The sequence below is a fragment of the Odocoileus virginianus genome, chromosome 5 (assembly GCF_023699985.2).
Source record: "Odocoileus virginianus isolate 20LAN1187 ecotype Illinois chromosome 5, Ovbor_1.2, whole genome shotgun sequence".
Lineage (NCBI taxonomy): Eukaryota > Metazoa > Chordata > Mammalia > Artiodactyla > Cervidae > Odocoileus > Odocoileus virginianus.
The window spans coordinates 40,209,139-40,234,495 of NC_069678.1; the positions used below are offsets into that span (position 1 = coordinate 40,209,139).

The 25,357-nt window shown below is 34.0% G+C and overlaps 1 protein-coding gene across 1 annotated transcript; it reads right to left on the reverse strand.

The window, feature by feature from the left end:
- Positions 1-551: 551 nt before the first annotated feature.
- On the reverse strand, positions 552-25,092 carry LOC110127154 (calcium-activated chloride channel regulator 1-like). Its single transcript, XM_020877250.2, has 14 exons — positions 24,918-25,092; positions 23,755-23,895; positions 23,416-23,566; positions 22,544-22,652; positions 19,177-19,357; positions 16,494-16,721; positions 15,477-15,701; positions 11,709-11,886; positions 9,951-10,051; positions 9,367-9,591; positions 8,966-9,236; positions 8,206-8,373; positions 7,436-7,678; positions 552-2,732 (listed from the first exon to the last, which is right to left on the reverse strand). The coding sequence occupies exons 1-14, from the start codon at positions 25,074-25,076 to the stop codon at positions 2,392-2,394; spliced, it is 2,721 nt and encodes a 906-aa protein (XP_020732909.2). The 5' UTR covers positions 25,077-25,092; the 3' UTR covers positions 552-2,391.
- Between the last annotated feature and the right edge of the window lie 265 nt (positions 25,093-25,357).

Genomic DNA, 25,357 nt, shown 5'->3' on the forward strand with positions numbered 1-25,357 from the left:
TGATCTCAGAATATAAATGGGTCTTTAGTGACATTCCACAATTCATACAAAAGAAAATTATTCTTGTTATCTAATAGTCATTTTATGCCTAGAGTCAAGGCTCTGATAGATTACTTATCAATGATAAAAAACAAATTTGACCTCTTTACTGCTTGGACCATATTTCATTGAAAAACTATCTTATAGTCTTTTTTGATTACAGTTTGTATTAATATGACATATTCATTTATAATAAGAATGAAATGTAAATAATTCTACCATAAAATTATTTCTGTTGTGGGTTCATAACTATTTTTCAAATGGCTTGAATAAACTTTGATTTTGTTAATATACTGAATGAATTTGTAGCACACTTAGAAAATGTTTCTTAAAAAGTTTCTCCAATAACTAGGGAGTTCCCTAGAGGCCTAATTGTTAGGCTTTGACACTTTCACTGGTATGGCCTGGTTTCAGTTCCTGTTGGGGAACTAAGGTCCTGCAAGCCATATGCCATGGCCAAAAAAAACAAAAAAACAAAACAAAACAAAAAAACAAACAAACAAGCCAGCAAGTAGAAATAAGCATTTTATTTTATGATGGGTTAATAAATGGATTTTTAAAATATAAGGAATGGTATAATCATTTTGCCTTAAATTCAGAGTATAATTAAAACTAATAAACTGAAGTACTTATGAAATTTATGACTTTCGTACATTTACTTGTACATTCCAAAGAGTTATATAATACACAATGAATACACAGAAGAACCATTCAAAAAAGATCTGAATGACCTGGATGACCATGATAGTGTGGTCACTCACCTAGAGCCAGACATTTTGGAGTGTGAAGTCAAGTGGTCCTTAGCAAGCATTACTATGAACTCAGTGGAGGTGACGCAATTCCAGCTGAGCTATTTAAAATCCTAACAGATGATGCTGTTAAAGTGCTGCAGTCAGTATGCCAGCAAATTTGGAAAACTCAGCAGTGGTCACAGGACTGAACAAGATCAGTTTTCATTCCAACCCCAAAGAAGGGCAAGGCCAAAGAATGTTCAAACTACTGTACAATTGCATTCATTTTATATGCTAGTAAGATTATGCTCAAAATCCTTCAAGCTAGGCTTCAGCAGGGTGTGAACCATGAACTTCCAGATGTTCAAGCTAGATTTAGAAAAGGCAGAGGAACAAGAGATCAGATTGCCAACATTGCTGGATCATAGAGAAAGCAAGGGAATTCCAGAAAAGTATCTATTTTTGCTTCATTGACTATCCTAAAGGCTTTGACTGTGTGGATCACAACAAACTGTGGCATATTCTTAAAGAGATGGGAATTCCAGAGCACGTTACCTGTGTCCTGAGAAACCTGTATGTTGGTCAAGAAGTAACAGTTGGAGCTGAACATGGAACAACTGACTGTTTCAGAATTGGAAAAGTAGTACGACAAGGCTGTACACTGTCACTCTGCTTATTTAACTTCTTTGCAGACTACATCATGTGAAATGCCAGGCTGTATGACACAAGCTGGAATCAAGATTTGGGGAGAAATATCAACAACATCAGATATGTAGATGATACCACTCTGGTGACAGAAAATGAAGAGGAACTCAAGATCCTCTTGAAGCAGGTGAAGGAGGAAAGAGAGCTTGAAACCAGCTTGAAACTCAACATTCAAAAAACTAAGATCATGGCATCTGGTTCCGTCACTTTGTGACAAATAGATGGGGGGAAAGTGGAAACAGTGGCAGATTTTCTTTCTTGAATTCCAAGATCATTGCGTATTGTGACTGCAGTCATGAAATTAACAGACCTTTTCTTCTTGGAAAGAAAGCTATGACAAAGCTAGACAGTGTATTAAAAAGCAGAGACATCACTTTGCCAACAAAGATCCATCTAGTCAAAGCTACAGTTTTTCCAGTAGTCATGCATAGATATGAACATTGGACTATAAAGAAGGCTGAGTACCAAAGAACAGATTCTTTTGAACTGTGGTGCTGGAGAAGACTCTAGAGTGTCCCTTGGACTGCAAGATCAAACCAGTCAATCCTAAAGAAAATCAACCCTGGATATTCATTTGAAGAACTGTTGCTGAAAACTCTAATATTTTGGCCACTTGATGCCAAGAGCCGACTCATTGGAAAAGATCCTAATGCTGGGAAAGAGTGAAGGTAAAAGGAGAAGAGGACAGCAGAGGATGAAATAGTTAGATAGCATTACTGTCTCAAATGAACATGAATTTGAGCAAGCTCAGGGAGTTGGTGATGGACAGGGAAACCTGGCATGCTGTAGTCCTGAGGTCGCAAAGAGTTGGACACAATTTAGCAACTGAATAACAAGAAAATAGCAAATTAAGTCCTAAATAAATGTGTACCAACTATGTATAACATTGCTTATCACTGCTGACACAATTCCTAGTTTAAAATATAGAGAAAATCATTGGTAATCCAAAAATTGCCAGAGTGATTTCAGAAATCTTGGTACCCAGAGCATGGACACTGTCTTCTGGTAGAGGAATAAACTTGACTGCTTGTACAATGTGAGAAACCTCTGAGATGAGATTGGCTTCATTGATGGCTTGGACTGCAATATAGAATTTGGTGCCATTTTCTATTCTAAAAGGTTCTGGCTTAAATTCAAAATTTTCTTTTGAGCCGGCCTCCTTAGGTATTAGATTAGAAGTATTCACTGAAGTCGCATTGTCAAAATCTTCTTGGAGATCCATGAAACTCTTACTTATTCTTATAACATAGCTGTTAGCTGGAAAATAAATAGATATTTCATGTATGTTAGGATCACTAGCATGCCTTATTGCTATCACATCAGTTTATATTTAGGGGTCCATCAGGAATGCACACTGGTTTTTTTGTCTGGTTATTCCATCTTCTTTAAGAACACATATATGAACAGTTTTTTATCTAGTTATCTAATCACAAAGAATTTAATTCAGAATTGTATACTACTAAAAATGGAATCTAGATTTAAAAATAGAAATATGAAGAACTGAGTCTATGTTTGATTTAGAACAAGAAACACAATAATGTTTGAGTATAGTAATGACATTCAGTAACATTCAATATGCTTTGTCTGTATTATTTTTCATTAAGCTGAGAAAGGGAGTACTAGGATGTATGAGTAAGAAAGTAGATAAGTAGAGTGGGAGCCAGGGATAAAGACAAAGAGCAAAGGAAGGCAGAGAATTTAGAATGTGTACTAAAAATTAAACAAGTTTAGGAGCTAGGCAGACTTTAATTTGCACCTTAGTTCTACTGTCTAGCTGTAACAAAGAAAAAATTAATTAATCTTTCTTACCTAGTTTTCTTATCTGTAAAAAAGAGAATCAGTCATTCAATTCAACAATTATTTATGGAATTTTATATATGAACATTATATAATATAATGTATAGTAATACATGAAAAGTGTTTAGCACAATGTCTGGAACTTAATAAATATTTGCAATATTAGCTATTATTATTGTTATTTTATCAAGAAAGGAAAGAAAGATGCTGACAAATGTTTCATTCAAAATGCTTTTAGAAATCTACATGAGCAATAGATAAATATATTTTAACATTATAAAATGCCATGAACAATAAAACATAAAATATCTTTTTTTTCAATGAAAACTGTTTTTACATGAAATACTGAATATGTTCTAAGTATGTGGTGAGTAGCTTAAATTTATTGTTTTCTTTTAAATTCAGGCCCTATGCCTTAACATTCAGGTCTTTTAATAAATAGGTCCTATGAAACTGATCTACTCCATTACTCTTCACATCCTCTCTGCATTTAATTTCTGCGTTACTGTCCATCCATCCCTTATTTTAATTTAAATATTTCATTGTGATATTTTGCTTTCTTGACTTTGATCATATTATTTGATTCCTTTTCTCCTCGACATGAGCCCCTGGAATGTGCCTCCCTCTCCCTATCTATGCAAATTGTACTTATTCTTCAAGGCCCACCCAACAGGAGGTCCAGTTTCTTAGTGAAGTCTTGGTCATGTATTTTATCCCTTGGTAACGCTCTTCCCTGAACTCTCATTGCATGGAATTTAGTTTCCCAATTTTATAGAGGTTCAGTTTATCTTTCCAATTTGAATGTATTATTCTTTAGGACAAAAATATGTTTTATACTCCTTTCGTATGAACTAGAGTACCTGATACTGTGTTTGGCATGTATTTGACACCCTTAATTACTTCTAGGCCCCAACAGACATGAAAAGGTGTTCAGTCTTAGCAATCATCAGGGAGATGCAGATTAAAACTACCTCACACCTGTCAGAACATACATTATTAAAAAGACAACAAATAACAAGTGTGGCGAGAATGTGGAGAAAAAGGGAACCCTCTCATCCTGTTGGTGGGAATGTAAATTGGTGCAGCCACTATGGAAAACAGTACGGATGTTATTAAAATAAAAAATAGAGCAACCATATAATTCAGCAATTCGGCTTCTGAATATTTTTCTGAAGAAAACAGAAACACTAATTCAAAAAGATATATGTACTACCATGTTCATTGTGGTATTATTTACAATAGCCAAGATATAGAACAACCTAAGTATCCACTGATAGGTGAATGGATAAAGAAGATGTGGTGTGCGTACAAACAAACCTGTAATGGAATATTACTCAGTCATAAAAAGAATGAAATCTTGTGTTTTGTGACGTGAATGGACCTAGAGGGTATTATGCTAAGTGAATTAAGTCAGATAGCTAAGATGAATACCATATGATTTCACTTATATGTGGAATCTAAAAAACAAAACAAGTGAACAAATGTAACAAAATAGAAATAGACTCATAGATACAGAGAACAAACAAGCATTTGCTAAATGGGAGGTGAGTAGGGGAAATGAATGAAATAGGTGAGGCAGATTAAAAGGTACAAATTTCCAGTTACAAAATAAATGAATCATGGGGATGAAATGTATGGAATGGAGAGTCTAGTCAATAATACTATAGTAAATTTGTATGGTAACATGGTAACTAAACTTAAAGTGGTGATCATTTTGTATTGTATAGATATATCAAATCACTATATTATATACCAGGAACTAACATAGTATTGTAGGTCAATTATACTTTAATAAAAAGACTACTTTTTGGCCAAAAACAGTTATTCAGTTGATGCCCAAAATGACTAAATTAGTGGATCATAAAATATTAAAATTATATCTACATGTTTTAGTATTTCTAGGTCATCTAGTCTGATTTGCATACATGACTGGTATGGAAATTGGGTCATGGTAAACTTAAGTTTATCACAGATCCCTGGTGGCACAGATGGTAAAGCTTCTACCTACAGTGTGGGAGACCCGGTTTTGATCCCTGGTCAGGAAGATCCTCTGGAGAAGGAAATGGAAACCCACTCCAATACTCTTGCCTGGAAAATCCCACGGATGGAGGAGGCTGGTAGGCTACAGTCCATGGGGTCACAAAGAGTCGGACACAACTGAGCGACTTCACTTTCACCTTCAAACTTAAGTTTTTCATTTAAAATTATATAGATAATTATTTATTTTTTGATACGGTTACTACCTCCTTTTGTAATGCCTAGGGGTAAAATGTGATAGAACTTCATCTTCCTATTTGCTACCAGGAGAGAGGGAGATCAGATCCCACCCGTTTTAGGTATTTGAGGTTAAACACAGTGCAGTTCTTTCTTCCTCAATGTATGTATGAGATAATTTCTTCCATCTTTTAGTTTCTATAATCAGCATAAGGGACATTTATTATGAATCCAGTCTTGATCTAAAGACTTGGTCTTAACTGAATTCAATTTTAGAATTAAACATTTAGTCAGATAATTTCATTTATGGATTTCTAAGTGACAGTATTTTTTATTTTCACTATATTTTTAATAGTCAAGTGTATTTCAGAAGCTGTCATGATAAGAGTCTTAGTATTGAAGTACAAAGAGCTCTTCCTAGGTATTTTATGTTTCTTTTGACCTTACAATGATTTTTTTTTGTTGTATAATAATGATAAAGAGATATATAGCTACATAGGAAATGAAAGATTAAAAAGCATTGTTTCTTTTGAGAGAGCCTATAGTAAGGGATGTATTATAACACAAGGGAAAGAACATTTAAAGTGACTTTTCAACACTAACAACCTCTGAGATATTGTCTGTTGATATGCATTTTGCTTTCATTTTACCACTTTAAAGGGAAAATAACAAGATTGGCTTTACCCTTTGAGAATCTGCTAGTCTAGCACAACACTGGAATATGATAGGCATTCAATAAACACTTATTTAATTCAGTTAAATTTAAAGCAAAGCTAAAAGTGATTTAAGCTTTTAAGAATGTGGGCAATTTATTATGAGAAAGTTACAGTAGTTACGTATGGATGTGAGAGTTGGATTATAAAGAAAGCTGAGCACTGGAAAATTGATGCTTTTGAACTGTGGTGTTGGAGAAGACTCTTGAGAGTTCCTTGGACTGCAAGGTGATCAAACCAGTCAATCCTAAAGGAAATCAGTCCTGAATATTCATTGGAAGGACTGATGCTGAAGCTGAAACTCCAATACTTTGGCCACCTGATGTGAAGAACTGGCTCATTGGAAAAGATCCTGATGCTGGGAAAGATTGAAGGTGGGAGGAGAAGGGGAGAAGGTTGGATGGCATCACCAACTCGATGGACATGAGTTTGAATAAGCTCTGGGAGTTGGTGATGGACAGGGAGGCCTGGTGTGCTGCAGTCTATGGGGGTCACAAAGAGTCAGACACGACTGAGTGACTGAACTGAACTTGAATGAATAAGATAATTTGGCCTTGAACTTTAATTCAAACTTCATAGCTAAATCTCTGCCTATTATCCTCTCTCTGCCTCTCTCTCTGGGACATCTTCACTTAACTTTGCTAACTTCTCTCATTCTTCAAGACTTAGGTCAGTAATAGTCTTCCTTGAAAAGCCCTTTAAGTTATACCTTGTGATCTTAATTCTCAACTAGAAGTGGCTATCCAATGGCCTATCTCATCATATTTTGTAAAATTATCTATTTGCAGAAAGTGTCTTTTCCACCTAACTAACTGTTGACAATAGGGATATTTCTTACGAACCTAACAACATTTGAAAATTTAAAAAAAGGTCAATGAATGAATGAAATTGTTCAAGTACAGTTATACATAGAAAAAATTTTCCCTGTTAGGGAGAAAGGAATGCAACAGAAAGCTGTTAGATCAGTCTTCTTAACGTAATTTCTAAGATGGTTCATATTTTGAGAGGCAGTTTGGCACAACACGATCTGATGAGAGTGAGTTTAACTACTAATTTATTAAATATAGAAGTAATTTGGGGCAGTTCATTATCTCTTCAGGCTTAAGTTTTCACATACGTAAATAGATGACCCATAGTAGACCATCTATGCATGCTATTTATAACTAGCGCATTAGAAAATTTTTAGCAAATGAAAGCCAATGTATGTAATATTTTAAAATGTAATATCAAACTTACCTTTTCCTTTATCTAGGACATTGCCAGGGGCTGTCCATGAAAGTTGAATATAATCTTCTTTGAACTTAGCCTTAAGATCTGTAATTTTACTGGGTGGGAGCACAGAAGGGTGATTACCAGGAGGAGGAGGAGCTCCTGATACAGTAAATGACCCTCCAGAGGTTAGTCTGCTAAAGTCTTCTATTTTAACTTTTGCCAGGTCATCTTTGACTTCAGGTCTGGGTGGGTTCAGTATAATTTTACCTACCAAAAAAAGCAATTTTGTAACTTTTCACATTGTGATATCTTTTCTTATCTTGTAATCTCACTTGCAGCTGTAGATAGTTAATGTTGATTGATAGCAGCCATTGAAAAAGTAGCAGCTTTTAGTGAAAAAAAAAAAAGCTTGTTTTATTGGTGTCATTTTAAATGTGATGGGGAGACATTATGGAGTGTTAGTCCTATCATTTAACTTATCTGTCTTACTTCTTGGTTCTAAATTCTCCAAGGACAAATATGGTGCTTTACTTATTTTTGTAGTTCCAACATCTAGCAAAGTGCTTGCCACAGTAAATTTTTTTCACTATAAATGAAATGAACTCAGGGAGATGTAAACAAAGCATGTTGTAAGTATAGTCCTATGCTAGTTCCCTTATCATAAATATGGTTTTGAAACAAAGAGATGATTATATAACTATATAGTTAGGTTTTCCATGGTTCCTTTTATTTTGAATGCTTGCCACATTAATTTACCTAAATAAACGACACATTTCTATTTTAATGCCACTTACCATTTTCAACATAGCCTGGAACATACAGAGCTTTGTTCTGTTGTCTTAAATTTAGCCTAGCCATGTTGTTTCTTGCCCATGCATGTACTTTTAAACTGTATCTACCATTTCCATAGTAATCTGTAAAATATCTTGAGTAGATGCCATCATTCTTGACAGTATCAGCACCTTGATATTGAAATGTTACATTAGAAACACAACAAAGTAAAATATGACAATATCAGCTATTCATGAGCCCTAGTGATGGAAGTTCTTTTGGGAGATAGTATAGCACAATTTTTTAAAATATATGAACCCTCGAATCAGACTACTTGAATTCAAAGCTTGGGTTGACAGCTTGCCAAACTTTGACTTTGAAAAAGTCTAATTCATAGTAATCATTCAGTTAATATTAGCTATTATTATTTCATAAGAGAATCCTAACAAAAAAGGATAATATAGCTATACTAGAAAAAGATATGCAAAACACTGACACTAATGAAAATAAAAAATTATTGTGCTCTAGGAAAAAATAAAAATTATTTTTTATTTTACATGGAAAAAATAAAATTACTTATAAATTCAAAGAAGATAAATGTACTCATGTCTATACCTAGACAAGATAACTAAGTAAAAAGTTAAAAAGCTTTAAAAACATTAAAATTAAATTTAATTCACTTAAAATATGTTTCATTAGCATATATAGGAAATAATGACTTCTGAGGCATGTGACTGTAGTAGGATTTTAAGTTCAGTGGAAGTTGATGCAGATTGTTATTACCTGCACCATTGTCCCAGAGCTCCAATGTTACTTGATGTCCATCTTCAGTTTCTATAATGGCTATTACGCTGATTCCCAGTACAGGCAAAAACCCTTGACTGACTTGTGCATAAACAATCACTGGGCTAGGGTAATGTGCTGTATTTTGACTCATGTGAGCTGTTGCAATTACTGGGGGTGTAGTAGGACTTCTTGCTCGAGTGGTCACTGTCACTGTTAGCATTTGAGAGCTGGCATGATTATTTAGAAGGCTGTAAGTCCAAGTACCTGTCTAAAAATTAAAAAAAAAAAACTATTTGAGAGTTTTTGTAATATTTTCCTACTCCCATGTGAGATGTTATTTTCATTTTTTTCCTTAAAATTTGTTGATAAAGCATGGAGAAAATAAAAAATATTCTTACCTCTGCAATACCGGGTATTCGCAGACGAGCAGACCGAATATTTAACTTATCTTCTTTGAAATCCGAGGTTTTATATTTCTTTCCTTTTGGATCTTGGAGAACAATTTCTGGCTTTTGTATTGTCCATGTGACAACAAAGAAAGTGTCATTTCCAATTGTACTGTCTATGGGCACTGTGCCATTTACTCTTTTCCTTCCTGTAATTTCCAAGGCTTTGCTTTCCAACTGTTACACAAATATAAACAACAATCACATGAAACTGATTTGTTATTCCAGTTATAACATTTCAAAGTTTAGTCAGTTCAGAGTAATTCTAAATGTACTTTTAAAAGATTTCAATTAAAATAGCTAAATTATTTTGAAGAATTTTGCAAATAAAAAGCATTTATATTGATAAAAATAGAAGAATCAAAAGAAAAAGTGTCTGTAAATATTACATAAAGCAAATTCAATAAGGACGTTTTCTGGACACCCAAAATGTTTTCAGGCAGATAAGTTATTTATTAGAGAAAGAAATTACTATTTAGGATAATATAAATTTGTTACAAGTGTTAAAAGGCAAATAATTTTTAAAAAATACCTACCTGAATAGCCTGCTGAGTGATGCTTCCACTTCTAGATGAAATTCTACTGAAAGCATTAGTAAGGCCATTTATGTCTTTATTGGCAAAAAACCGATATCCTCCTAAAATGGAATTTTGTTTACTTTTATAATCTAATTTTATTTTATTTAAAAATAATTGTTTTGGAGTATAGTAATTCACAATGTGTTAGTTCAGGTATACAGCAAAGTAAATCAGTTATACAAATACATATATCCATTCTTTTTTAGATTCTTTTTCCATATAGATCATTACAGAATACTGAGTAGAGAGTTCCCTGTGCTATACAGTAGGTCTACACACACACACACACACACACACACACACACACACATATATAGTAGAGTTTATATATCAATCCTGATCTCCCAGTTTGTCCTTCCCCTACTCCTTTTGCCCCTGGTAACCATAACCATAAGTTTGTTTTCTACATATATTACTCGATTTTTGTTTTGTAAATAAGTTCATTTGTACTAGTTTTTTAATTCCACCTATAAGTGATATCATATGATATTTGTCTTTCTCTTACTTCACTCAGTTTGACAATCTCTGGGTCCATCCATGTTGCTACAAATAATATTTTTGTTCTTTTGTATGACTGCATAATATTCCATACTGAATATTCCATATTGAAGGCGGGAGGAGAAGGGGACGACAGAGGATGAGATGGTTGGATGACATCACTAACTCAATGGACATGAGTTTGAGTAAGCTCCAGGAGTTGGTGACGGACAGAGAAGCCTGGTGTGCTGCAGTCCATGGGGTAGCAAAGAGTCGGACATGACTGAGTGACTGAACTGACTGAATATTCCATATGATACTAATTTTAAGTGGGAAAATCATTTGCTATTATGCTCTTATCAATATACTATAAAATACATTTTAAAATCTCTTTAAACTTACAAAAGATTAATTTCCCAGACCTTAGGAACTTTTAGTATATCAGTATCCTAGATATAATGCTACAATAAGTAAACCTTGCACAAAATATATTAGAACAAAGGAAAAACTGGCCAAAAAAATATTTTTAATCTTTAGATTTAAGTGCTTGCCACATTAGTAAAGCTGATGTAATCTCTAAATAATGTTATGAAAATTAAAGATATTTTTTAAACTAGCTGCTTATTTTCTGGTTATACCTAAGATACACCAAAACAATTAGAGAATGACAGTTTAGAATAAATTAAAATTGATTAAATGCAGATAATAAATGATACAGGATTTAATGAAGAGGGAGATAATTTAGGTCTCAGAAGCTGGAAAAGAATGGATTACAGAGAGCAAGATTTGGTATTCAGGTCTCTGACTATAGCCTTGGGCAAATAATTTGTACTCTCTAGGTCTTAACATTTCTTCCTCAATGAAATAGTGCTATCTGAATAGCTACTATAAGATTAAGCAGGTAAGATACTGAGCAAGGATTTTGGAACTGCACTTGAGTAAGTCCTTAGTAACCATGGAGAAAGAAGGTTCATCTTGATGGTACTGGTAAAAGTGATGAGAAATGAATGAAGACAGAAAATGTTGACTAATGTTAAAAGAAGCTAGTATAGGTAGAAATAAGAGAAGTGGGAGTGGGGAGAGGAAAGATATTAATTTGAAGGATGAGGACAAGGAAAGGACAAAGATGAATTCTTTAGGACAGGAAAATTTTGAGCAGTTTGTAGTTTAAGGGGAAAGAGCCCCTAGAATGAGAGAAACTGAAAATGTATGTATTCAAATTCTATTTCAAAGGTTTACCTGTCATACTTGACAGTGTCTCCAGTTCTTTGGCAGCAGAAGGTCCCAGAGCAATGGTGTGGATGATCACACCACTTTGCTTTACATCCTCAAAGCATAAATTTATTTCTTTATCTTCCCCATCAGTTAATAGTATGATTTCAGAACCAGAAGTACTCTGGTTACTGTGGATAATTGCCTGATAGTGAAAACCCAGATTATTAATTAGATTATATCCAAATAAACTAAGAATAAACTTTTTCTTTCTTTGGTCTTGGAGAAGTCATTATGTATCAGAGTAGGCAAAGGGAAACTTTATATTGTCATTCAGGTTGAGTTGGTTTGAAAATGAGTGTAATGTACAATGGTCACATAGGTTTCCAAAGGCAGAATGTTAACAGTGCTTTCACATATACACAAACTACCCAAGAGAGAAAAAATAAAATACTTAGAACCCTATCTAACTCACAGTAAATACTCAGTGAATGTTAGCTATTATTATTATCTCAGGAGGTACTTGGGATAGAGGTAGATGACCCAGACAGTTTTGGAAGTTTGCAGACTAGACATTTGTAAAGCTTTGACTGAAGGCCAGTGTGCAAAGTTAAATGATGTGACTTGTGCTTTTTAATTCATAAAAGCTAGTTGATAATTGAAGAATCTCAGAATTTCCTGGAAAAAAAATGGATGTGTCATGAAGAGTTCATGAATTTATCAAGTATTATAATTTGGAGGGGTATTTTCCCGATTTTTACTAAGAGTAGTGACTAAGGCAATTTACTCAGACAAATTGAGAATAAATTCTAGCTCTGCCATTTGTCAAGTGGAATAGCTAGTGTTTAGTCTGTCATTTATGTATATGAATACAATTTATATTTATAGTAGGGTTCTATAAATAGCTCAGATTCTTTACCAACTGATCAGGGAAGCCCAATAAATAGCTCAGTGTAATGATTACTTTTTTGAACTTTGGAGTAAGAAAGATCAGGTTTTGAATCATGGATTTGCCAATTACTGACTATATGATCTTGAGAAAGATATTTAATTACTATGAAAATCAGTTTTTGTGTGCAAAATGGGCATGGTAATAGTGCCTGACTAAATATTAATGATAACAATAAAGTAAAATTAAGAATGTAAAGCATTTAACGTAGGCACTAATGTAATATGTGCTTAATAAATTCAGACATTTTGTTATGATTCTGTAAGTAAAAACATGGTTTCATTACATAAGCAATTAAGAGGTTTTTACTTGTTTGAATATATTGATGATATGATATAATCTCTTCAGCAATAGAGTCTGGTCAAAATGTTGTAAGAAATATATCAAAGCATATTAAGAAAAACATATATGAATCAATGTGTGCTAACAGTATAACACACTCCCAAAATATAGCACTTTCATATTTTAGAATTGAATAAACATATGTAAGAATTATGATTTTTTAATAGCAATCCTTTCTTGAGTACTTGTTTAATATTTTTATTGAAATATAGTTGATATACAATGTTATATTAGTTTCAGGTGTACAACATACAAATTTTCTATTTTGTCAATTATGTTCTAAAGTCATTACAAAATAATGACTGTTTCCCTGTGCTGTACAATGTGTCCTTGTTGCTTATTTATTTTATATGTAGTAGTTTATATTTCTTAATACAGTATTCTTATATTGCAGCCTCCTCTCTCTTCTCCCCACTGATTACCACTAGATTGTTCTCTATATCTGTGAGTCTGTTTTGTTATATACAGTTGTTTGTGTTATTTTTTAGATTCAGCATATAATATATAACACAGTTTTTGTCTTTCTCTGTCTGACTTATTTACTAAGAGTAATACCCTGTAGGTCCATCCACACTGTAGAAAATGACAGAATCTCCTTTTTTTTGCTGAGTAATATTACATTGTATATATGTACATATACATACCTACACACTGTGCTGTGCTGTGGTTAGTCATGCAGTCGTGTCCAGCTCTTTGCAACCCCATGGACTGTAGCCCGCCAGGCTCCTCTGTCCATGGGGATTCTCCAGGCAAGAATACTGGAGTGGGTTGCAAGGCCCTCCTCCAGGGGCTCTTCCCCACCCAGGTCTCCTGCCTTGCAGGTGGATTCTTTACTGTCTGAGCAACCAGGGAAGCCCTACGTGCACTACATCTTCTTTATTCATTCATCTCTTGATGAAAACTTGGTTTGCTTCTATATCTCGGCTATTTTAAATGATGCTGCTATGAACATTAGGGGAGCAATTATTTGTCTGACATAGTTCTCACAAATTAAATGATATAAGTACTATTCTTTCTTTTTCCCCCAAAGAAAAAGAAATGCAAGAAGGCAGAGTGGTTGAAGGATCATGACCTCAGGTGTCATCACTTCATGAAAAATAGAAGGGGAAAAAGTGGAAACAGTGACAGATTTTCTTTCTTGGGCTCCAAAATCACTGCAGACATTGACTGCAGTCATGAAATTAAAAGATGGTTGCTCCTTGGGAGGAAAGCTATGATAAGCCTAGATAATGTATTAAAAAGCAGAAACATCACTTTGCTGACAAAGCTATGGTTTTTCCAGTAGTCATGTATGAATGTGAGAGTTAGACCGTGAAGAAGGCTGAATGCCAAAGAATTGATGCTTTCGAATTGTTGTGCTAGAGAAGACTCTTGAGAGTCTCTTGCACAGCAGGGAGATCAAACCAGTCAATCCTAAAGGAAATCAACCCTGGATGTTCATTGGAAGGACTGATGCAAAGAGCCAACTCATTGGAGAAGATCCTGATGCTAGGAAAAATTGAAGGCAGGAGGAGAAAAGGGTGGCAGAGGACGAGATGGTTAGATAACATCACTGACTCAATGGACATGAGTTTGAGCAAACTCTTGGAGACAGTGAGGACAGAAGAACCTGGTGTTCTGTAATCCATGGGATTGCAAAGAGTTGGATACGACTTAGCAACTGAACAACTATTTCATTAATTGAAGAAACAGATTTTCTGAGTTGAATAACTCATCCAAGGTCCTTTTACTGGTGAATAATAGAACCACAATCTCAGGTTTGTCTGGGTCTGTAACTTGTGTGTTTTCTTAAACCGATATTCTTTAAAGCAAATATACATCATGAGGAAAGCCAGGAGATGACATTAACTAGTGGCCCAGATAAGAGTAACAGTCCCCACTTTTTAGCTGAGGCAATGAGAGAATCAATGAAGGGAAGGACAGAGTTTTCTATTTTTGTGACTGAAAGAATATAAATAAACTAAAACAGGGCTGTCTTACATTAGAAGAAATTCAGATGAGTACTGGATGCAGTTGAATATAGTGCTCAAAAGTTGCTTGCAACTTTTGATTTCACAGTTTTTATTTCAATAAACTTCTACCCACGTATCTTGAGTTTGGTACTATGTTTGAGGAACTACCTCTATTTTTGTGATTTTTAATGTCAATTTAATTTTATGAACTGAGATTTTCTTTATCCATAATATAAAAATATTAGTAATCTCTCTCTTCTACAATCTCCTTAACAGCATTATTTTTCCCTCATAGTGATTCAGACTATGCAATGCTAAAGAAAAGAGGAGCTTCTCAGTAAAATCATGATGATTATGTGCTCACAGAATTTTTCTTCTCTTTAATCACTCCTCAGTGCAACTCAGTTTTTCAGGAGTATGGACAATAGAAATTTTTCTAAAATTATTTAAATGAGAGACCTCTAAGCTCATGACACTTGTTCCGAGAGAGCTGGACAAAATTAAAAGGAACAATAAATGTGAGTGATATTTAGAAAAGCATTTTTATCTTACCTGGAATCCTGCTTTGAGCCCCCTACAAATTGAAGTTCCACCATTAGCTTCTTGAGGCAGATTTGCAGTGATCTTTTGGTAAGCATTATCATCAGTTATTCTTGTTAGATGATTTTGGATTTTAGCAACACTGTCAAATGTAACCATCCCAACAAAAGATCCCTTTTCAATAACTTGAATCAAGTATAGTTCTGCTGCTTGATTCATTCGAAAGAGACGGTCTTCCTGTAAGAAAAAAGATGTCTGAACAATTCCTGAATTTCCTACAATCTTTGATGAAAGACAAAGTTTATGGGTCAGAGATCATGATAATAATTGATTACTGTACTTTAGAGTTTGGCTTCATTATATTAAAAAGAATATTAATGAAAAACTAAAAATTCATCATGCCTTACTTGGAAAAGTCTTTAAAAATTTATACCTTCTTTTTTAACAATAAGGAAATAATTTTAAGATGCACACAAAAATGTTTTTTGCAATATAATTTTTGATAAGAAGTTGAAAAATCACAAAAATATCCAGTAATGGGAAGTTGAGTAAATTATATTATGTGCATATGATACAGTCATTAAAAATTGTGTCATGGAATCATTTTGTTCCTTGGGGAGTATTTAAGGTACAGTAAGTAGAAAAATCATTATAAAAAATTGTGTAAGATATCACATTTTTGGGGAGGAAAGACAAATACATGAACAGAAAAAAAAATAGGAATGACATGCTCAGTGGTGGAATTATGGGTGATTTTTGTCTTTTCTCTTTGTTCAGTTGTGTTATTTCCTGTTTGTTAGAACTAAAAGTTATAAGAATAGACATCATCCATGATACAATAACTTTAACATTTATTTTATTTTAGTATATTATCATCTAGTGCTTGTCCACATAAAATCATAGTACTAAAATTTGTTAGAATAATAAAAATATTTTTTAGTTAGCTTAGTAGAACTGAATCTAAGATTAAATTGTATTTCTATTAGCTTAAATATCTTAATTAGGAGAGCTAACAAATAAATGTCTTACTGAGGACATGCTTCCAGATTTATCAAGTACCAAACAGACTACCCGCTGTTTGGACATGAGCAATGAAAACGTAGGATGAGCTGGTGGATTCATTTCTTCCATGGGAGATGTATTCTGAAAGTCAACAGAGTTCATGATTACATCCCACGTGCTTTTGCCATTGCACATTTTGTTTTGTAGGTTTGGAGCTTCTGTATTGTGTGTTTCTTCTGTACAAAATTCAGTCACCTGGAAAAAATCAATTGAAAGACAATAATAGGTAACTGATGAAGCATCACCTTCCTTTCCAAACATATAGTTGGCTGTCTTATATGTCCTCCACAGATTTTATCTCCTGACAAGTAAAAATTATTTCATAATCTAACATTCTCACATCCATTTTGTATACTTGAGTGGAGAAAAAGCAAAGTAAAACTGTCAGTATGCACTGGAAAGTCATTTGGTGATTCTTTTAGGTATAGGTAGATCATAACACTGGGGGATGATGATGGCTGACACAACTGCTTAAGTTGTGGGAGTAATGAAATTTCAAGGAAGAATATAATGGACTTGAATATTCATTATTTCAGAGCATATTTCTCCTGGGTCTGAGCTTATGCCCTGGGTATAGATGCTATGCAGTATATTTAGTTTATGTTACAATAATTAGAAGGGAATATTATTACACACAAGATATAGTTAAAGTACAGTATTTATCTCTGAGCCATATCTTATATAGTTAGTTGTGCTACATATTTCAGTTACATGGTTTTCTTTCTTCATTGTTATTTATTTTCCAGGTAGGCAACATGAGTTATCTCCTCATAGGCAAATGCTTTGGAATTTGTAGTTTGGTGCAGACAGTGTATTTTAGAATTATTCTCTTGTGTTATGTGATCTGATATCTATTTGGACACTCAATTCTTTGGCTACCTTTGCGGATCCAGAGGCAATAGATTACAATGAAAGATCTAGAATCACACTTCAAATACTCCCAGGAGGGAGTTTTGTTAGGCTGGAAAACAATTTATACTTAAATAATTCATTGAATTTCTTTAGGAGTTTTAGAAAAAATATATAAAGTCTACATTTTTACTCGTCTTTCATTATTAATGCCCTAGGTTTCACAATTTTAAATCTTATTGGAAATAATAGGCCTTTACAAACCCCTACCCTTAGAAGTCTATGTTACTAGCAATTTTATTTATGAAAACTTGCTCCTTTTAAACCTAGAGGTAGTATGCTTTATTTTGATTCATTTTTTTCTGATAACTTCATAGGTTTCATATTTAAAAGTCTTTTTTATGTGTTTGGAAACTTTCATTAAGTAACTATAGTATGCTTACATTAATTAAGTTGAATTTACCCAGAGAAAGAGACAATTCCCTATTATCCAAATATTTTATACATTAAAAAAATGAAAAATTTTAAGTTTATTTTGTACTCACCTTATGCTAAGTACTGTGATCATACTTTATTTCTATTAGTTCTTATAAAAATAGCCACAGTAACACTGTAAAGTGAATATTATAATTTCTATTTAAAAAGCTAGAGAATTAAATCTTAGATTTAGCAGTTTGCTCTTAGTGATACAGCTTTAAAATGACAGACTGGATTTTTATATCAGCTCTGTCTAACTTCAAGGCACCTGTTCTTCTCTTCTGAGCTTCATACATTTAACCAGATATTTCAAGTCAAACATTAGTTTTGGAACTTGAATTATTGTGCTGTTATTTTTTAATTGGTCAGATTGGTGATTTGTGAACCATTCTGCTTTTGTTGTTCTGTAGAGACAGAGCCATTTATGTTTTCACAATATCACTTTGTAAAACTTAGTGTACTTTAGTGTGGCGGTAATGGAAAACAGATTGTCAGTACTTTCCAAAGCTACTGAATGAATTACTTTGGAAAAGTAGTATGAATAACACTTAGAAGAAAAAATTAAAAGTGAAGTTTCAGTTCTAGACACAAATCTACGGAAGTCAATTGAGGAAAGCAATGTTATAAGAAATTCTGTGATGCTAATGAGAAGGATTTAAAAGAGTTGGACTACAAAGAAAGCTGAGCACTGAAAAACTGATGCTTTTGAACTATGGTGTTGGAGAAGACTCTTGAGAGTCCCTTGGACTGCAAGGAGATCCAACCAGTCCATCCTGAAGGAGATCAGTCCTGGGTGTCCATTGGAAGGACTGATGCTGAAGCTGAAACTCCAGTACTTTGGCCACCTCATGAGAAGAGTTGACTCATTGGAAAAAGCTCTGATGCTGGGAGGGATTGGGGGCAGGAGGAGAAGGGGATGACAGAGGATGAGATGGTTGGATGGCATCACCAACTTGATGGACATGGGTTTGAGTAAACTCTGGGAGTTGGTGATGGACAGGGAGGCCTGGCGTGCTGCGATTCATGGGGTCGCAAAGAGTCGGACACGACTGAGTGACTGAACTGAACTGAACTGAACTGAATGAGAAGGATACAGTTATAACTCTGAAGGAAAAACAAAACAAAACAAAACAGAGTAGTGAGAAAGGGTGGAATAATTTCCAGATACACACTAACAGGGCTGGATACACAGGACTGAATAAAATAGCTGTTAATTAACTGTCTTAGTAACTTTCCTTATTTCTATTGATATAGAAAATTCAGCTTCCCTAATTAATTTTTCCCAAAGGCTTCCTTTGTGAGACCAGAAAAAGAAGGTACTTACAGAATGGAGACTTTGTATAAACATGATGGACTCCTTTGCAGTCTGGGATTTTTCTGGGATGAATGTACATTTTGCTTCATACAACCCTGTCTGTGAGTCACGTCTGCATGGCCTTGTTATACAGCTGCCTCCCTGGCATTTCTTGAAAACCACATTAGTACCAGTAATATGAGTCGAACATCTATGGTGAAAGAATTAGATTACATTTATACATGAAGGCCAGAGAAACTATTAATAAATATTAATATCCTAAAATCATTCTCTCATCATTCCCTATAGACCATGTACCAGCATTACATTTTGACAAAAGTAGGCACAGCGTCCTACCCATTTACCATCAGTTTCAACAAGAACAATGATGTTAGTTTGTATTTATTAATAGTTGTTGTTTGTGACCTTGAGCTAAAGATGGTAATTCCTTACAGGCATGTGGAAATGGAGTTAAGAGACACAGAGGAGTTGCTCCCTAATGGGTAAGGAAATTCAACATTATTCTTACTCTTAAATTTCTTATGTATGCTACATATATACTTTTAAACACACATGTATATTGTTATGTAAGTGTTTACATATACAAATATATAAATACAAATACTATGTATATTTGTATGTGAGAGAAGCCCATGCACATTGCTTTGGGAACAGTCTCAAGGATATATAACCCCAAGTGGATGGAGAGGAAAGACACTTATGGAAGAAGCATTTAAACTGAGCCTTAAAGGATGAACAAGCATTGTCATGGGAGGTGGTACTGGGAGGAGTTGCATAGGAAGAGGTGAGATTATTAAATGTCCTGGGTTGAAAGCCTAGTCTGTGAAAGATTCTAGGTGACTTGGTACACATAAAGCAAACAACACAAAGGCATTTTTCTACCACACCTCTTTTTTCTATTTTTACCCTAAAGACTTATTTCCTATTACATTGATTTCAGTTGTTCTTTCATACTCATTAACTACTCCATGTGCCTGATAGTTTTAATTTAAATATCTCACCTATTCAAAATAGGACCTATCTGAATCTGCCCAATTTTTTCCTTAAAAAATAAGTCTTCTCACTTATTCTTATGAAAAGTACTTCTTTTCTTTAAGCTCAAGATTAAATGAAAAATGAAATATATTTAACAGGAAGTTGTAACAGTTTAGTATCAATGAAACAGATTCACATTGAAAAGCTATGAATCAAATGGAATGGAATGAAAGATTGGGTAGGAAGTTGAACTCTAATTCTCAGATCTTAAGGTCTAGGTTACAACTTTTTTCTTTCTTTTTCTTCTGATAATTTGTTGTTGTTCTGTTGCTAAGTCAGGTTCAACTCTGTGACCCCATGGACTGCAGCACACTAGACTTACCTGTCCTTCACCATATCCCAGAGATTGCTCAAATTCATGTCCATTGAGTTGGTGATGCCACCCAACTATCTCATCCTCTGTCACCCCCTTCTCCTCCTTCCCTCAATCTTTCCCAGCATCTGGGTCTTTTCCAGTGAGTTGACTCTTCACATCAGATGGCCAAAGTATTGGAGCTTCAGCATCAGTCCTTCCAATGAATATTCAGGACTGATTTCCTTTAGGATTGACTGGTTGGATCTTCTTGCTGTCCAAGGGACTCTTAAAAGTTTTCTCCAGCACCACAATTCAAAAGCATCAATTCTTCAGCATCTTTATTATGGTCCAACTTTCACATCCATATATGACTGTTGGAAAAACAATAGCTTTGACTATACAAACCTTTGTTGGCAAAGTGATGTCTCTGCTTTTTAATATGCTACCTAGGTTTGTCATAGATTTTCTTTCAAGGAACAAACATCTTTTAATTTCATGGCTGCAGTAACTGTCCACAATGATTTTGGAGCCCAAGAAAGTAAATATTGCCTCTGTTTTCACTTTTCCCCCATCTATTTGCCACGAAGTGATGAAACCAGATACCATGATCTTATTTTTTTGAATGTTGAGTTTTAAGCCAACTTTTTCACTTTCCTGTTTCACTCTTATCAAGAGATTCTTTAGTTCCTCTTTGTTTCCTGCCATTAGGGTTATATCATCTGTGTATCTGAGGTTGCTGATATTTCTTCTGAAAATCTTGCTTTCAGCTTGTGATACATGCAGCCTGACATTTTGCATGATGTACTCTGCATAGAAGTTAAATAAGCAGGGTGACAATATACAGCCTTGATTTACTCCTTTTCCACCGTTGAAACAGTCAGTTGTTCCATGTCAGATTCTAACTGTTGCTTCTTAATCAACATATAGGTTGCTCAGGAACCAGGTAAGGTGCTCTGGTGATCTCATCTCTTTAAGAATATAATACAGTTTGTTGTGATCCACACAGTCAAAGCCTTTAGCATAGTCAATGAAACAGAAGGTGATGTTTTTCTGGAATTCCCATACTTTCTCTAAGATCCACCGAATGTTGGCAATTTGATCTCTGTTTCCTCTGCCTTTTCTAAATTCAGCTTGTACATCTGGAAGTTCTTGGTTCACATCCTGCTGAAGCCTAGCTTGAAGGATTTTGAGCATAATCTTACTAGTATGTGAAATGAGTGCAATTGTATAGTAGTTTGAACATTCTTTGGCACTGCCCTTCTTTGAAATTGGAATGAAAACTGACTTTTCCCAGTCCTGTGGCCACTGCTGAGTTTTCAAAATTTGCTGACATATTGAGTGCAACACTTTGACTGCATCATCCTTTAGGATTTGAAATAGCTCAGCTGGAATTCCATCACCTCCTGTGGCTTTGTTCATAGTGATACTTTCTAAGGCCCACTTGGCTTCACACTCCAGAATGTCTGTTTCATGGTGAGTGGCCACACCATTGTGGTTATCCCAGTCATTAAGATATTTTTTTTTTTGTATAGTTATTCTCTGTATTCTTGCCACTTCTTAATCTCGTCTGCCTCTGTTAGGTCAATTACCATTTCTATTGTTTATCGTGCCCATCCTTACATGAAATAGTCCCTTGATATCTCTAGTTTTCTTGCAGAGATCTCTAGTCTTTCCCACTCTATTGTTTTCCTCTACTTCTTTGCATTGTTCATTGAAGAAGGCCTTAGCTCTCCTTGCTATTTCCTGGAACTCTGCATTCAGTTGGGTATATCTTTCCCTTTCTCCCTTGCTTTTCACTTCTCTTCTTTCCTCAGCTATTTAATACAACCCAATGAATAATGAAATTATTCCCAAATTTTGGTTGATCTTTATTCCAAAGTGTAATACACAGAGGTTGTTCAACATATTTATAGTGCAGCAGGTTGGATTTTACAATTAATTGGGCAAGCACTCAGCCACTGAGATAACCTTTGTTGGCCTAGTATAGAAAATTAAAAAGTCATAAATGAAAAAATTTGAAAACAGATTTGTTCAATAGGATGATACCTTGTTGCTTCCATAGTGTTCTTTCTGGAAATATAGAATGGCTGGTCCATGTTATACTCATCAAATATTCCCCAGCGGAGATGGGCCCACTCATGGACAAATACTCTGCCTATGAGAGAATATTGCCACTTGTAATTTGCATTTACATTATAGGCATCCCTGCTTTTTGAAAGTTCATTTAAACCACTTCACTTTTATGAAGAACCCATCTTAGTACCTGTTTTCACTAATGGAGAGAAATTCAAAGAGGATTTTTGCTTTTATGAAAAAAGGCCAAAAGCTAAAATAGTATTCAGCATTTGTTTTGTAGCCAGCAGTTTTACAACAGCATACAAACAGAGCAGCAAGAGCGGTATCATCAAGCTTCTTCTCTGTGCTTAGCATCTCAGTATCAAACCCTGTAGATTTGAACTCTGTCTGTGAGCATCTGTGCTATATCTTGACATATTTTGTATATCTGTTAGCAAGATGTGTTCTCAGGTAATTGCTTCTTGCTGTATACTATTTTGACTTATGAAAGGTTGCATAGGAACACTTCTTTTGGATAGTGGGGAATCCTGTATTTAAATCCAATCTCCTTATATTTTAAGTCTCCCTTCCCCACATCATCTAATTCAGTCAAGGAAATCTACAAATTGACAAATTTCATTAGTCCAAAGACATTTAAATGGGTTTGTATCAATAAATGGTTTTTTAAAATTAAATTTATTATTAAACACACATAAAATAGAAATATAATTAGTTGAACATAACCAATAAATTTCCAAACAAAGGTATTTTTTCCTTTAAAAATTTTAAAAATACCATCAATCACAATGTTACATTTGTTTCCAGTGGAAATAAAAATAGAAGTATAAAATAGACAACCCTACCTCGGGACCCATAGATGCGGACCAAATTATTGGTCAACATGAAGTTTGGAGTAAAATGTATATATTTTCCTTTTTCTCCACACCTTCCATATTGAAGTGTATAGGGATCATCTCCATATATTAGATAAGGGTTAGCAACTATGACATCTGCCTAAAAAGCAGAACAAACCAAAACAACTCCAAGAACAGTAGAAACAAGGAATTTTTCATCTAAAATAAGACTAGCAAAATTGCTAATTTAAATAGTAATCATTAGTAATTACTCAAAAATTGTGAGTATTAATTTTTAAAAATCACAGGAAGAAAGACATAGTTTAGGAGCTAAATAAAATTCCCTACCTGATCATATGATTCTTGTTTTGGTATGAAGTACTCAGATTTTGATTTCCAGGTCATTGGAATTAAAATTCTCACATTCCTGAAATAAACTCTTCGTTTGGTGGCATGAAACAGGTAAGTAGAAGCTTCAGTTACCATTTCCTGACAAAATTAAATTGTAGTAATGGTTTATTTGTAATTACCTTGTAGTAACAATTTCACAATGAACTTGAGAGTATACATACAAACAATAAGCACCCTTCCCCAAATATTTTGTCAAAGACTAGCTGAAAAATAGATTATATTTTACTGTATCTCTCTAGTCTGTAGACTCTCATTTTTATATACTAAGAAATTAATTCTTTAGTTTTTACCTATCCATATCTGCATCAGCATGATGGGTTGGAGCTGAGAGTGAGGGTGTTAGGTGAGATATAAAGGTGATTTAGACTCGGAGTCTGTTAGCAAGTTGCTTATTGAACTGAACAGAGATGCTTAAAATTGGGCTGGAAGTTTGAAGTTTGGTAGATTTTAGATTGCTGTTAATTGAAAAAACTATTTTGCTAGATTCATTTTGAGTTATCTTCTCATATGGAATATGCTCATAAAATGCAAAGTTTTACCAAGCAGTAATTTTCTAAAAATACATAGTTTATTGGCTTCAAATTCTGGTTTTGCTACTTATTATATGATTATACAAATCACTTAACTTCTCTCAATTTATACAAAGGTAATTAGTAATCTAAGAATTTCAAAATTTTCAGAGTTGAACAAATATGAAGAATGAAAAAAATTGAAAAAATGTATAAGATAATGAACTCTAGAGAGGGTTTAAGTGTAGGTTAGTTATTTAAACCTTATAAAAGTCAAATTCATAAACATAAAACTTGAAAATCATTCTGCAGTAGCTTGAAGGTCTTTATTTTAGCTTAATGTGTTGAAAAAACATTAGTACTTTGACTTTTACGATACATTAGGGACTGACAAATGCTACTAATATATGATACATAATATTTACACTAAGCAGATATGAATCTTGACAGTTTAGATACATGCCATATAAATGATGAGTATTGTCAAAGCAGTTTTGGAAACTTATAACTCTGTGTGAATGTTTATGACTAAGCAACATGAGTTGAAAATACTTAATGAAATAAAAATAAATGAATACATATTTATCTTACCTTTATGTTTTCAATGAGTTTTTCATCTTCTGGCACACTGGGGTTAATTGCAATGACAATGCCATCATACCCATTGTTAACCAAATTTACCATTGAACTTTTCATTCCAGGCAAAAGATGCAAAGTTAGGAACAGAATAACATTCAGACTGAGCACCATTTTTGCATATGTTACAATAAACCTATTGGAAATGTAAGGAGAGTATTTATGTATCTGTTAACTCAGGGATATAACTCTAGGCCCAAATGTTTGCATAAATATATTATTAAAATACCTCCATGAACTTCCTTATCTTATTGTAAAGAGTTCTTAAATTGTTAAGTAGCAATTAACTTAATTGCTAAGTCCCTAATGGGAACTATGCTGAACATCTATGGATTACTGTTTGTGTAGTCATCATCCTTATCATAGTGGTCATTCATTATCTTTATTGTCACCAC

Excerpts from the sequence above, each read along its gene's own strand:
- LOC110127154 (XM_020877250.2), bottom strand. The coding sequence starts at position 25,076 with ATGGTGCTCAGTCTGAATGTTATTCTGTTCCTAACTTTGCATCTTTTG. Across the intron at positions 16,722-19,176 it reads TTATACAAAGTCTCCATTCT|GTGACTGAATTTTGTACAGA; the intron begins GTAAGTACCTTC and ends GATTTTTTCCAG. Across the intron at positions 2,733-7,435 it reads TGTCCTAGATAAAGGAAAAG|CTAACAGCTATGTTATAAGA; the intron begins GTAAGTTTGATA and ends TTTATTTTCCAG.